Raw genomic sequence first — 14,217 nt, 5'->3', positions numbered from 1 at the left:
CACCACCAGACAAGAGCCCTCCATGACAATGAACTCACAACTTGGTGAGACAGTCAGTCCTACCTGCAGTCTGCACAGAGGAGTTAGAGGGCTCTGCCTCGTACCCACCGAGCTGAAGTCTGCCCTGCCGCCACCTCCACTGGGAGTGCCTGTTCCTGCCCTTTGGAGCCTCAATTCCTTTTCCCCAAGAGGCCCTTCTCCGTCACCCCTCCCCCAAGACGACAGAAGCCAAAGCAACTCTCCTTTTCTCCCTTTAACTGAACACCTCCAATTAAAAGCTCTTCCAATTAAAGGTCCCAAAAGGGACCCAATGCCCAGGCAGCAGGGTCTGCAATATTCCTCACTAATTGGACCCCTGTGGACGCCCCTGCACCCCCACCCCATGACCCACAGATGCAACTCCCCCGAGAGCTGCAGGAGAACAAAAGGGCAGCCCCTTAGGGGCCATCGGGACCAAGATTTCCCCAGCTCAAGGCAGAGAGAAAGGGGCCTGCCCAAGCCCCTCCGTGGCTGGGAGGCACCTCTGTACAAAGGGTTTCTCTCTCTCTCTCTCTCTCTCTCTCTCTCTCTCTCTCTCTCTCTCTCTCTCTTTCTTTTGTTTCTTTTGGTATGTTGTGCTCAACTCATGTGAGCTCTCCACCTTTTTATTTTTTTAAGAACAGTTTACTGATTTTTAGACAAAGAGTAAGGTAAAGGGAGGGAGGGAGAGAGAGAGAGAGAGAGAGAGAGATGAGTATCAATCAGCTGCCTTCTGCATGGCCCTACCGGGGATCAAGTCTGCAACCCGGGCATATGCCCTGACAGGGTATCAAACCAGCAACCTTTTGGTGCACAGAACAACTGAGCCACTCTGGCCCAGGGCACTGAAGGGTTTCTTGAAGCGTGGCTCTCAGGTTAACTGTCTTGGCTGGTGGTAAGGCCTTATCCTAAGCTTTTCTGCATGGGGGGGGACACCATGGTCCCCAGTTCCTCAGAGGAATAATAATAAGACTATCAACCAGGCTTGTGAATGTTTTTTTTTTTTAAAAAAATGATCTCTAGTTGTTGACAAATTTCTAAATGTGTTCCCCACAGGCATATTTTTATTCTAATAAGCTCATCTGAAATAGAATTTAGATAAATTCTACCAGGATGAGACCATGTGACAAACAGCACCCGATGGCGGAACTCCCGGAGACTGTCGGGCATTTAGCAGAGACTTACAACCTGACAAAGCGCACCCCACCAGGAGATGGCTCCTGATGCCCGTGCGCACCCCCCCTCCTATACATATGACTTGGGGGCAGCCTGCATGCAACATCTAGATGTGCAGACACATGGCAAGCCATGCTCTGAGACCAGTGTATCAAAACCAGCGCAAGTCCAGCCGGCGTGGCTCAGTGGTTGAGCGTCAACCTATGAACCAGGAGGTCACAGTTCGATTCCCGGTCAGGGCACCTGCCTGGGCTGCGGGCTCGACCCCCGGCGTGAGGCGTGCAGGAGGCAGCCGATCCATGATTCTCTCTCATCATTGATGTCTCTCTCTCTCTTTCCCTCTCCCTTCCTCTCTGAAATCAATAAAAACACATTTTAAAAAAAGAAAAAGAAAACCAATGCAAATTAGAAGTTTTGTGCCTGACTGCTTTATCATGCTTCGTTTTACTCACTATTTTCATGGGGGGAAAAAAACCAAAGTCCAACTTTCAAGATCTGTAAGGTCAGGACTTGCGACCTCTGAGATTTCTAATCCTCTGTAAATGCTTTTTCTCCAGGGCCAGTCTGGTTTGGGACTGCTGTTAACTTCATGTGACGAAGGTGAAGGAAGTTTTTCTTTTCAAATGGAAGAGGAGGTCCTATCCGGACCCCAGGTACCAAAGGATCGTCTTTTCCCAAAGGTTTTGTGTTGGCTAAGGTGATAGATTGCAGGACTTACCTAGGTTTTGTGCTTCTTTAAATAAAAAAAAAAAAAATTGGCTTACAACTGAAGCAGGGACTTTAACGTCCTTCCTGTACTGTCGCTGCCCATCCTCACGCCAAGGGGATCCTGTGAGGAGGAGGTGCGATGCCCGTCAGACAAAGGGCTTTTAAAGCGGAAGAGGCACCCAGGTGGGGCACGGTGCCTTCTGCTGGCACAGAGCCTTCTCACCCAGGTCTGCACGCAGAATCTTCCCGCCTCGATAATTCCAAAGAAGCAGAAACAGCTGGGCCCCGGGCCACCAACCACCCTTAGCAACAACGGCGAATCCTCCTGTTCGCACCAAGGTTCGCTAAGGAACGGTGACTCACCCAAAATTACAGTGCCACCGCGCACTCCCAGTGTTCCCTGGGATCTTGGTCTCTTCCACTGTTTTTCTCTTTCAATCATTCATTTAAAGCCAACCACGGCTTTAAGGGGTTGTCAAAATACCTTTTTTTTTTTTAATTTTTTAAAAAAATATACCCTGCCTTGTTCCAGAAAGGATTTAAGCAGGTCTATGAAGATGTATAAAATCAGGCAAAAAGACAAATTGGAAGTAGGCGTGGATTTAAATACTGATGTATATTTATAGTTATTGGCAAGAAAAAATGTCCACCCAAGGTATCTTAAGTTAAAAACTTGTGTTACAAAACAGATGGATGATATGATGCCATTTTGTAAAAAAAAAAAAAATACACTTGCTCTCTGTAGACATGCATATCTCTAAACACACGGACATATATGCACGGGGGAAAGTCTGCAAAGACAGACCAATGATTGCTGATGGAGGTTATCCCAGCGACAGGGGATGACAAGTAATTTTCACTTCCTTCTTCATGCTGTTATGTTTTAGTATGAACATGTAATATTTTTATAATCAGAAAAAAAGCAAAGCTATTTTCATTTTGTTAAAAAAAAAAAGGGGGGGGGATAGGTGAGAAAGAGTGAAGGCAAACAGGGGAGAGCCATAAAACTGAGCAAGGGAACGGCTAAATCTGCTAAAGGTGACCATACATTTGACCGTACGTTCCCAGGAGCCATTACAGAAGAGAGAACTGGTCATTTACACAAAACCACTGAGTGCGCTCGCCACAAACAAACCATCCCTGTGCTCTGGGCCCTCCTTCAGGGGACCGTGGTGCCCTGGGCTCCAACCTAAAACCCTCAAAGCCAGGAGCTCCCGGGCTGTTTCCAACCAGAATGATGGCTCTCCCCAGAGTAAGAGTCAACCCGCAGAGAGTATCCATTCATTCCTGTCACTCATTCATTCAACACACGTCTACCTAGCGCCACCCCATTCCCAGTCCCGTGTCTTTCTCCAGCTCTTGACATAAGGGAGCTGGCCGTCTAATGAGGGTGATCCTAAATGCTAACAGCCTGCCCAGCACCTCCCCATAGCGTACTGATCCCCAAAGAGCCGGGCACCGCCTCTGACACCCTATGGATTACCACGCTCTGTTTAAACTCACACATACAGCTGGTGTTTGCATATGTGGCTTATCTCCCCTTATAAACTACTAGAGGCCCGATGCACAAAATTCGTCCGGAAGGTCGTCTGGACGGTCGTTCTGCTGTTCAGTCGTTCGGTGGATTTGCATATCACGCTTTTATTATTATAGATAAACCCCACAAGGGCAGGAACTAGCTAGTCGGTCTGCTCACCCTGGATCTCCAACAGACTCTCCGATTGCATTACAGATGAAGAGAGGGAATGACCCTTAGAAAAGCGACGTCTAACAAACCCACAATGGGACCAAGAGAAGCCCAGCTCCCTCCATGTATCCGAGAGACTGTGTCTATTTTCGTCAACACGAACTCCAAATAAAAGGCCATCATGTGTAGGGACCGCATAGTCTGGTGTGATTCAGGAGGAACGGAAAATTGAAGGAGCGGGATGATCCTCAGAAGAAGTATACCGGTATAGGTTACTGAAAGAAGGCCCAGGTGTTAGATAACCAAGATTGTGGCCTCCGTACACTGCAATGTAATCTTGGCTGAAGAAAACAAATGAGTGTAAACTGAAGCCAAACAGAAATACAGTCGATCTTGTTTGTAAACACTGACAAAAATCAACGAAAAAGTCGCCACAGCAGACAAGCCGGCTTTCCTGTTGGCCTTTCGCGGGCAGGCAAAAAGACAATTTACAACCCCAGGGCTCGGATGACAGCCGACGGCCTGAACACTCACCCCGCCACAGTAAAAGCTAAACGGCTGGCTTTATCATTAAAAGAAAATGGCACCCAAATATGATTTCTTTCTCCCTTGGCCCTTGCAACTCTCAATTAAGCAAGCTACAGAAAAGGTGATCCAAAAACTATCACAACTCCAGGCCGGCGTCCAAGCGAGGCTGCCCAGCACACGCAGGCATTAACTCAATCAGAAAATATTTATCGGGGGCCTATTCGGTGTCAGACACTGCTGGGTGCTGGAGTACACGGAGGGAAAAGGTAAGACTTTATCCTTGCCGGATGCTATTGGGGAAGAGATTATACGTCAGTAAACAAAGCCCAGATGACTGCCGTGTGCCCTGGAAACAAAGGTGTGTCTGTGTTAGCGAGGAATGGGGGTGGACAGGGAAGACGGCGCGGGGGGAGTTCGTAGCAGTTGGAGAGCCTGTTGGCTGATGTCGAAATCTGAAGGAAGAGAAGAAGGTAGTTGCGGAGGGAGGGCAAGAGCAGAAGGAGCAGCAAGCTCCAAGACCCTGAGGGGGGGGGGGGGGGGTCCGGAAAAGCCAAGGACAGCAGAGGGCAGTGAGGGCTGGGCGGAGGGGCTGGAAACGGCGGAGATGAGGCCCGGGCCTTGATGAAGGGTGTATTAGGAGGAGAGAGGTGTGATCTGTGGTTTTAAAAGCCAGTCACTTGGGATCTAGTGTGGAGAATGGACTGGAAGACCACCCAGCGTGGAAGCAAGAGGGCATGTTCGGAAGTCAGTCTGGGAAGGAGGCAGCGGTGGCCAAGAACAGAGTGGGGGCTATGATCACGGGGAGAGGCGAACGCACTCCAATCTGCCCTGGACATCACTCAGAGGTCGGGACCCACTGACCGCCTGGACGTGGGGCCGGGGGAAGGGGGGGAAGGGAGAGAAGAATCCAGGATGACTCTTAGCAAGTGAATGGATGGGGAAGATGGAGGAAGGAGAGAATGGCATTTTCCAGAGTAGAAGCCCACAGGACACATGTTCTCATCAGCGTGTAGTGGATAGTTGCAGCCATGGCGGGGGCGGAGGACATGACCTAAGAAGAGAGTGCTGACAGCAGAAAGGGACCAGGACCAGCAACACCACCATTCAGAGGTCAGGCAGGGGAGCAAGCAGCAGGGAGCCCAGAAGGAATCATCAGGAAGGATCCATCCACGAGAGTGGTGGCAAGAAGCTGGGAGGGGAGGTGCTTCGAGGGGGAGGGGGTGGCCATTGTGAGGAACGCGGCTGGGAGGTAGAGTAAGACAAGGACAGAGCCTGGCCACCTGCAGGCCATCAGTGACTCTGAGAGGTGGGAGCCTGAGCCAGGCTATAGATCATGAGGGGGTGAGCAAACAGTGGGTGAAGAAAACGAATGGAGACAGTGGGTTTGGACATGCCTTTTATTTTTTTTTAATATTTTTTTAAATTGATTTCAGAGAGGAAGGGTGAGGGAGAGAGAGACAGGAACGTCAATGATGAGAGGGAATCATTGCTCGGCTGCCTCCTGCACGCCCCACACTGGGGAATGAGCCCACAACCTAGGCAGGTGCCCCCACCAGGAGGTCGAACCGTGACTTCCTGGTTCGTAGGTCGATGCTCAACCGCTGAGCCACGCCGGCTGGGCGGGACGTATCTTTTGAGATGTTTTCAGGTGAGAGGGATCAAGGAAGTGGAACAGAAACAGGAGAAAGACGTTAATAAGAGCAGCTAAAGCTGTGCCACCCCTTATGGCAGCCACTGGCCAGCTGTCGTTGTTTAAATGTAAATTAAAATTAAAAATTCAGGTCCTCCGCCACTCCAGCCACAGTCCCAGCGCCCAATAGCCACGTGTGGCTGGTGGCAGCCATAGGGGACTCTGCAGACATACGGCGTTTCCCATCGGCACAGGAAGTCCTACCGGACAGCACTGAATTGAAGCACGTTGTATACCGATGGGAAGGAGCCTGGAGAGAGGGAGATGAGGATGGAGAAATGTTTTCCTGAGGAGGTGAGAGGGGAGGGGATGGCCAGTCCCCCGGGGAGGGGCGGGGCTCTGGTAGGCAGGACCAGAGGAGGGACTGGCCATCCCTTTGGCAGAGCAGGTGAGAAGGAAAAGGCAGGGCAGCTATACCGGAGGCTGCAGGCGTGGTGGGGAGGTGAGGCTGTGCTTGGTTGTGGCTCCTCTTTTGTCGCTGAGAAAGGAGGCTACGTGTGTGTGTGTGTGTGTGTGTGTGTGTGTGTGTGTGTGGAGGAGAGGGGGGTCTGGGGAGGGAACAAGGTACGAAAGAGCTGCCCTGAGGAGTGAGGACACGGACTTACTGGGGAACCACACACACTGGGAAACATTTCACAGAAGGGAAGCAGGACACAGGGACACTGAATGAGGAACAGCGTCTTAGGTGGGGAGAGGTGAACTCGGATTTTTTTTTTTTTTTCTTAGATCCTGGTCGTGTCGACAAGCACAGCCACAACGAGGCTGCAGGACCACAGCGAAGTTTCCCGCTGGCTGCCCTTTCCCGGTTCTCCCTCCTCCGTCCCACTCCGGTCTCAGGGAGAATGGCATGGGTTCTATTTTCAGTTAAAATGGTTCCCTCCACCCGCCTCTGTCTAAACTGCTTATCCAGGCCTCGCTCCATCTCAGCTTACAGCCCTGGCTGGCTTGTGCATTCCCATAAATTATAGAAGTGGACGTATTAAAAATGGCAGAATTAGGCAGGAGTTCCAAACAGCCCTCACCTATAAGCAGTGAGGAACAGACATTCACGATGACAGTAACATTGCATGAAAGACAGATCCCACGTTTCAACAAAATCCCCAAGCTACTCCTCCCTGTCTCTCCACGACAAAAAAAAAAATTATTCTCTAACATTTTCTTTATGAGTAAACGTTTTCATTTCCACAGAACTATTTGATCTCAACCAGTCGGAGTTTCAATATTTGTTTTTGAGCACGCAAGTGTGCTGGGTCGGTTCTGGATTGGCTGAGGGGGGTGGGGGAGGGACAGGGAGTTAAAATTACCAGATCCCTTTATCTCCCATCTTGAGATCTACATTTGCCAACTCCTTCCCATGCTTTTTTTTTTTTTTTTAAAGTATGAAATCTGAGAGCTGCAAAGGTTCCCACTGCTCAAAGAACAGCCCTGTCACAGTCTATCGTGGGGTCCCTGGGAATGTTCCAGTCTGCTTCCCAGCCAGGGGGCCCCTGGTTAAAGCTCCCCGTTTCCGTACGGGTGAAACCCCTCGAGTCTGCACCAGCGTCTGAGGCACATCTCCTGGCGCCTCTCTGTTCCCCTGTCCTGCTCATGTTGTTCCGGAGCCCCCATGCTTCCCTTCCTCAGCATTCCTCTTGGCCTGCCTCTGGCTCCTTCAAGCCTGGTGCAGACCTCGCAGATACCGCTCACCAGGTATAAGGACTCCAGAAACTTTTCTGGAGCCAGGCACATAACGCCACTGACCCACGGGAGCTAGGTCCAGTCCCCAGGGCAATCTTTTTTTTTTTTCTTTAACATATTTTATTGATTTTCTGCACAGAGGAAGGGAGAGGGATAGAGAGTTAGAAACATCGATGAGAGAGAAACATCGATCAGCTGCCTCCTTCACACCCCCCACTGGGGATGTGCCCGCAACCCAGGTACATGCCCCTGACCGGAATCGAACCTGGAACCTTTCAGTCCACAGGCCGAGGCTCCATCCACTGAGCCAAACCGGCCAGGGCCCCCAGGACAATCTTGCCCCTTTCCCCTCCTCGCCCATCCCATACAGGAAAGCAAGCTCGCTAGAATCACAAAGCATAAGTCTTTGGGTCATGATAAGGACGCTAAGCGCAGCAGCAAGGGACAGAGAGATTAAGGAACTCTGATTCACTTGCAAATCCCCCCACCCCCACCCACCCACCCACTGTCAGGCTGTGGCTTCCCTCTGCCCACACACAGTGTCCCTCTATTAATATCAGCTGACCAACCTGGGGGAAGGTGCCAAACCACTTCAGGCCTCAGTTTCCTCACCTGTGAAATGGGCGTAACAGCCGTTCCCTCAATACTGAGGTCCCATCCTCCAAGTGCACTCACAACGGGCGAGCAAATGTAAGGAGTTTAACTGCCAGCAGCACAGTGGCTGGCTCCCTGACTCACAGCGCCTACTACTCTGAGCGGCGCCTGGAGAGATCAATCCTGCTTTTTAAATTACTTTATAGACTCAGAAGCATTAGTCACTTCGACAGAGTATGTCAACTTCTCTCCTGAGCATCTCAGCGGCTTCCAAGACTGAAGCCTCGCCGAGCTCCTCAGCGACTGCCATCATCCAAAGCCATCGCCAACAGACTCCAAGTCCACCCTCCCTGTGCCCGGGGGTGATTATTATTTCCTTTCCAGGAAAACTTGGATTTCCATTTTGTTTGTCAGAAACCCGATCGTGGAGAAGGAGAAACTGCACCCACACTCACAGGCACAGGCCCTGGAGTGGACCGCGCCCGGGAGCGAGGGGATCGCCGCATGGCCGAGGCAGCAGAGCCGGCCGGGCGCCGATCCGTGCGCGGTGGCCCGGCGGCTTGGGGAGATGGGCCCCGGGCCCGGGGCGGAGGGCGCGGGGTCGGTGGCGCGCTCGCTCCAGGCTCCGAGCGGACGCGGCGGAGGCCCGCAGCCCCCCAGCGCGGCGGGCGCACTCACCCCATCTCCGGCGCTCTCCCTCGCCCGCGGCGGCTCCGACGGGGCCTCTGGCGCTCGCTGTCCGCCCGCCTGGCAGCTGCTCCCCGCGCAGCACATGCGGTCGCCCGTGCGCGCCCGGCTCAGCCCCGGCGCTGCTCCATTCCGCGGGCTGCGCTGCTACTGCCGCCACCGCCAGGCGGGCAGGCGGGGGCTGAGCCGCCAGGGGCAGGGCAGCCGCGTTCGGGCGGTGCCCGCCCCGCCCCGCCCCTCTCCTTACGTAACCTCGTGGCCCCCAGGCCCTGCGCCCAGCCCAGGGGCGGGGGTGCGAGCGCACCGTAGCAACCGGCCTCCCTGGCAGACCCCTCCCCTTTGCGATTTTGCATCCGTGCGCCCCCGCTGTTCGCCCCCCAGGAGCTCCGCGCAGTGCTGTCAGGGGGCATCCTGCCTGAGTCCCCCAAGTGGAGGGGGGGCTCTGTCGCTTCCCTTAGTTTGCAGGTGAGGGCACGGAGGTCCCAGGAAGAGGAGCGATTGGCTCAAGGTCACACATTCAGGTCAGAGCTGGGGTCTTCAGAATCTGAGATGGGCATGGCCATGTCCCTCAAAGCCCATCTCATCTTGCTGGGTGCCTCAGGGGCCGGCGGAAGCCAGCTTGGCAGGAAGGACCCTATCCTGCAGCAGGTGTTCTGGGCTCTTCCCCGAGAAACGATGGGAGGTGGGCTCCTAACGAGAGGGTAATTAATCGCTTTTAAAAGAGGCTTGATCGGGCTTGTCCTTATTCTCAGAGCAAGGAAAACTGAGATGACAAAAGTGGAACCTGAATCACGGCAGCACTGGGACTACCCCAACCCCAGTCCACCCTCTGGGCCTTCCACAGGGGCACCTGCTGAGAGCGCACCGCCTGCCCACCAGCCTGGCATCTCAGGGCAGTAAGACAAGGAACAAGCACACCGAATAGGGCCACCCTGACCCACTGTGACCTCTCCTGGGACCACAACTTTACCTGCTAACCCCTGATTTTTTGGGGGGGGGGGGACGGCACTGACAATTGGTCAGTAATTTTCACAACGACAAATCTCATCAGGTCACACTTAAAACCCTCAGTGGCTTCTTTCTCACTGTTCTTGGGATGCAGACCAGGATACTCAAATGCATACAAGGCCCTACCCCATCGCATCTTCAGTGCCCTCCCCAGCCTTTTTGCCTCTCAATTTCCCCCTTGCTTTCTGCACGCCAGCAAACTGGCCAGCCTCCTTTCTGCCCCAGGACCTTTGCACACGCTATTCTAGAAGTCCAGGAAGATTTTCTCCAATCCCTTTGCCTAATCAATTCCTACTCATTCTTTTTTTTTTTTTTTTTTTTTATTGATTCTTCGCAGAGAGGAAGGGAGAGGGATAGAGTTAGAAACATCGATGAAAGAGAAACATCGATCAGCTGCCTCCTGCACATCTCCCACTGGGGATGTGCCCACAACCAAGGTACATGCCCTTGACCGGAATCGAACCCGGGACCCTTCAGTCCCCAGGCCGACGCTCTATCCACTGAGCCAAACCGGTTTCGGCCCTACTCATTCTTTAGATCTGTTAACTTGCCACTTCCCTGTGAAACCCCAGACAAGACTGCAAACTCCTGTATTTTTTTCTTTATTGCATTTACTGTTATATTTATACAATCATTAGTTTAATATGTCTCCCAGGCAAACTCTATGAAGCCACATCTTTTTGCTCATATTGTATCTCCAGTGCCTAGAACTGTGCCTGAAAATCTTCCAAAAGTATTTGTTGAATGAATGGATAGCGAATAGGCCAGGCCACAGACATACGTAATTGGGCTAGTGTCTGTAAGCTCACGTTTAGAGCCAGGGAGGGATAAGCCCTTGGTCCTGGAGGAAACGTATCGATCACAAGCTGAATCCCAAAGACCAGGGCGGGGGAAGGTCCTGGCAGTGACAAAGGAGAATAAATGGCAGGAGCCAGCTCTGCTGGTGTGGGGGTCCCGGAAGACTGATTCGGGGTATAGTGCGGCCAAGAAGTGTCCAAGTTCTGAACAGGAGTTTCCTTTGCTCGACTGATGGGAAGGGCACACCCACACTACCTTGGGAGGATGCGGTGATGCCAGTGGGTAGGGCTGCTGCACACCCCCAGCGGAAAGCAGGGCAACGCTGGAGGTGGGAGCCCACGGGAGGTGAAATACTCCGTGGTTAAGTGGCTGTCACTCTGGGTAAAGGCTCTCGCAACAGAATGAGGAGAGGAAAGGGTTCATCAGACAGAGTTTGGAAATGGCTGCCCCTCCTGTCCCGGTGGGGAGCAGCCTCCGGGCCCAGGGGCATTCCCAGACACCAGAGCCTCGCCTCAGCTTCGGGGTTAGTATTGCATCATCCTGAAATCTTTCTTAGAGAGAGGCCACTTCACTTCCCTATCAGCGCCTCCCCCTCCACTGAAGCCAACACAGTCAGCCTTTTCCTGGAGAAAATCTCCCATCAACATGGTCGCCATGGCCCCAGTTGTCAAGGGAGATGATGGTGCAGTGACTTCTTTCAAGGGGCCTGAAGTGAAGGGAGAGGGAAGTAAACGTGTTCGCTGGAGGTTGCGAGGCCAAGGAGAGTCTCCCTTTAGGCTGAGCAAGAGGACCCAGCAAGGGGGCCAGAATGAAAATGTGGGAAAGGGGCAGTCCCGGGGGAAGGGAGGAGTGAGCCTCAGAGCCGGGAGGCAGGCTGAGGGACGTGCCTGCTGGGCTACTTTTCCTAAAGGGGGCAAGGACTCCTACTGACCATGCGTGAGAGAGAGGAGGCGGGGGGGAAAGCTGAATCTGAAACAGCAGCCTTGGGAAAATGAACACTGTTGTTGGGATACGTAGATCCAGAGCTGGGGATGAGAAGAGCAGAGATGCTCCCAAAGGTCTGGGCGGCCAGGCCTTGACCAGCACCAGCTCAGGCACCAGGGATCCCTGCTGTTCCGTGTGGGCCGAGGAAGCTTCCAGAATCCACCCGCCAGGCACTGCCCATTGGTCTGGAGCACATTCTGCACTCGAACTGGGCGGATCACATAACCAGGGTGGCTCACTGGGGCGCTCTATAGGCCTGAGAAATGAAGGAAATGGGGCAGCTCTGTGGTGCCCTTGCTCGGTGCTGCCAACTAATCCTCGCAGGTACCCCAGTCAGAAAAGCACTGTGCACCCTCTGTGCCCACGAGGGTAACTTCCATGTCTCTGCTTCTAGACTCTCCAAAGCTTGCTCCTAGAAATGGCTGACTTCTGTCTGGGGCAGGGAAAATACAAGAGAGCCTAGAGCATCTTGTAATGCCAGAAAGTAAGGCAGTGCTCAAAAAAACAAAAACAAACAGCCCTAGCTGGTTTGGCTCAGTGGATAGAGCGTCGGCCTGCAGACCAAAGGGTCTGGGTTCGATTCTGGTCAAGGGCATGTACTATGGTTGCAGGCTCCTCCCCACCTGGGCCCTGGTTGGGGCACATGCAGGAGGCAACCAATCGATGTGTTTCTCTTACATCGATGTATCTCTCTCTTTCCCTCTCTCTAAAAATCAACAGTAAAATATCCTCAGGTGAGGATTAACCAAAACACACACACACACACGGATAAGGGCATGTCAAAGGGACACAGGAGGCAATTGAAAGAGCTCTCAATGGCCAAAGCTGGAACATGTGAGCAACACCATAAATAACTAAGCATGATAATGCAAAATATAAAATAAATGTACATAAGTCCATACTGATACAAATTACTAAACAACTGGAGACAAATCTTCCCTAGAGAATAATTCCAGATAATATGTGTAGATTCTCCTGCCTCGGGTGGAATGTAAGACCCTCACACCCCTATCCCCCCTTGAGAGTAGGCTGATCTTAGTGTCTTAGTGATTTGCTTCTAAAGAACAGAGTGTGGGACAAGAGACATAATAACTTTACAGTGAAGAAAGCCGGCAGACCGCCCCCCCCCCCCCCCGACCCAGTGATCGAGGTCAGCATCACCAGGGCTAAACCATGCTGATATCACGCTCCTTCCGATAGGACGTGATGGGATGTGTACCTCATCTGCGTGGTATTTCCCCCTAAACCCATAACCCCAGTCTAATCAAGAGAAACACACCAGACAAGTCCACCCTGAGGAGCATTCGACAAAACACCGGACCCGTCCTCCACCAACTGTCAAGGTCATGAAAACAAGGGAAGGCTAGGAAACTGTCACAGGCCAGAGGAGAGTAAGGAGATGTGATGATGAAATACACATTGGAGCCCTCGCTGGTTTGGCTCAGCGGATAGAGCGTTGTTGGCCTGCGGACTGAAGGGTTCCAGGTTCAGTTCCAGTCAAGGGCACATGCCCAGGCTGTGGGCTTGATCGCCAGTAGGGGGCATGTAGGAGGCAGCCGGTCAATGATTCTCTCTCATCATAGATGTTTCTCTTTCTCCCTCTCCCTTCCTCTCTGAAATCAATAAAAATATATTTTAAAAATAATAAAATGTAAAAAAAAAAATACACATTAGATCACAGATTAGATCCTGGGAGAGAAGAGGATAATGGTAAACTCCCACTGACGTCTGTAGTGTAGTGCCTCCCATGGGCAACATGGCTGTGGAAGATGTTAGCGAGAGGGGGAACCGCGTGAGGGGTCTATGAGAACTCTTTATTGTCTTATAACTTTTCTGAAAATCGAGAATTGGACCAAAATAAAAAGTTTATTAGAAAAGAAAGTAGCCCTTGGAGTCTCCTGTCTACCAAATCCTCCAAGCAACCGAGTCATTGGTAAGCACGCGAAACCCTGAACAAGTAACTCCTCAGGTGACACCGGGGACCTGAAAGTGTTCCTCACTCAAAGCAAGCCACTGAAATCCTGCTTCCCCATACATTTTTCTAAAGCCTCACCCGGGGACATGCTTACTGATTTTAGAGAGAAGGGAAAGGGATGAGAGAGAGAGAGAGAGAGAGAGAGAGAGAGAGAGATAAAGAGTGAGAGAGAGCCCTAGCTGGTTTGGCTCAGTGGATAGGACTGTGGACTGAGGGGTCCCGGGTTCGATTCTGGTCAAGGGCACATGCCCAGGTTGCAGGTTCAATCCCCAGTAGGGGGTGTGCAGGAGGCAGCCAATCAATGATTCTCACCATTGATGTTTTTATCTTTCTCCCTCTCCCTTCCTCTCTGAAATCAATAAAAATATACATTTTAAAAAAAAAGAGTGAGAGAGGAGAAGAGAGAGAGAGAGAGAGAATAACACTGATCGGTTGTCTCCCGTACACACCCCGACCATGGATAGAATCCTCAACCTAGGCATGTGACCCAACTGGGAATTGAATCCGCAACCTTTTGGTATATGGGACGATGCTCCCACCAACTGAGCCACACCGACCAGGGCTGTGCTTCTCCATTTTATAACTGCAACCCACATTAAGAAGTATATTTTGGGAGAAAACCAAGATGGCGGCATAGGTAAACACCGGAGTTTTGCTGCCTCGAACAACCACTTCAAAAATACAACT

General features: G+C 52.0%; 2 protein-coding genes across 4 annotated transcripts in view; one reads left to right on the top strand and one right to left on the bottom strand.

Moving 5' to 3' along the window:
• Nucleotides 1-14,217, bottom strand: part of HOMER2 (homer scaffold protein 2) — a 117,975-nt gene that overhangs the window by 58,604 nt on the left and 45,154 nt on the right. Inside the window, exon 1 of one of the 3 annotated variants that reach the window (XM_059678034.1) lies at nucleotides 8,757-8,951. The exons of 1 other annotated variant lie outside the window; for it this stretch is intronic. In XM_059678034.1, the coding sequence (XP_059534017.1) occupies nucleotides 8,757-8,852 (96 nt within the window). In that variant the 5' untranslated portion in view covers nucleotides 8,853-8,951. Of the gene's footprint in view, nucleotides 1-8,756; nucleotides 8,952-14,217 lie in introns of those variants that run through there. One more of the 3 variants, XM_059678033.1, reaches the window with a different exon arrangement.
• PDE8A (phosphodiesterase 8A) overlaps nucleotides 1-14,217 on the top strand; it is a 412,152-nt gene that overhangs the window by 389,563 nt on the left and 8,372 nt on the right. The gene's annotated exons all lie outside the window — the stretch shown is intronic.

This window comes from Myotis daubentonii, chromosome 21 (genome assembly GCF_963259705.1).
Source record: "Myotis daubentonii chromosome 21, mMyoDau2.1, whole genome shotgun sequence".
Classification (NCBI taxonomy): domain Eukaryota; kingdom Metazoa; phylum Chordata; class Mammalia; order Chiroptera; family Vespertilionidae; genus Myotis; species Myotis daubentonii.
Note: the sequence above shows the minus strand (reverse complement) of the source record. Positions and strands in the feature narration are given on the sequence as shown.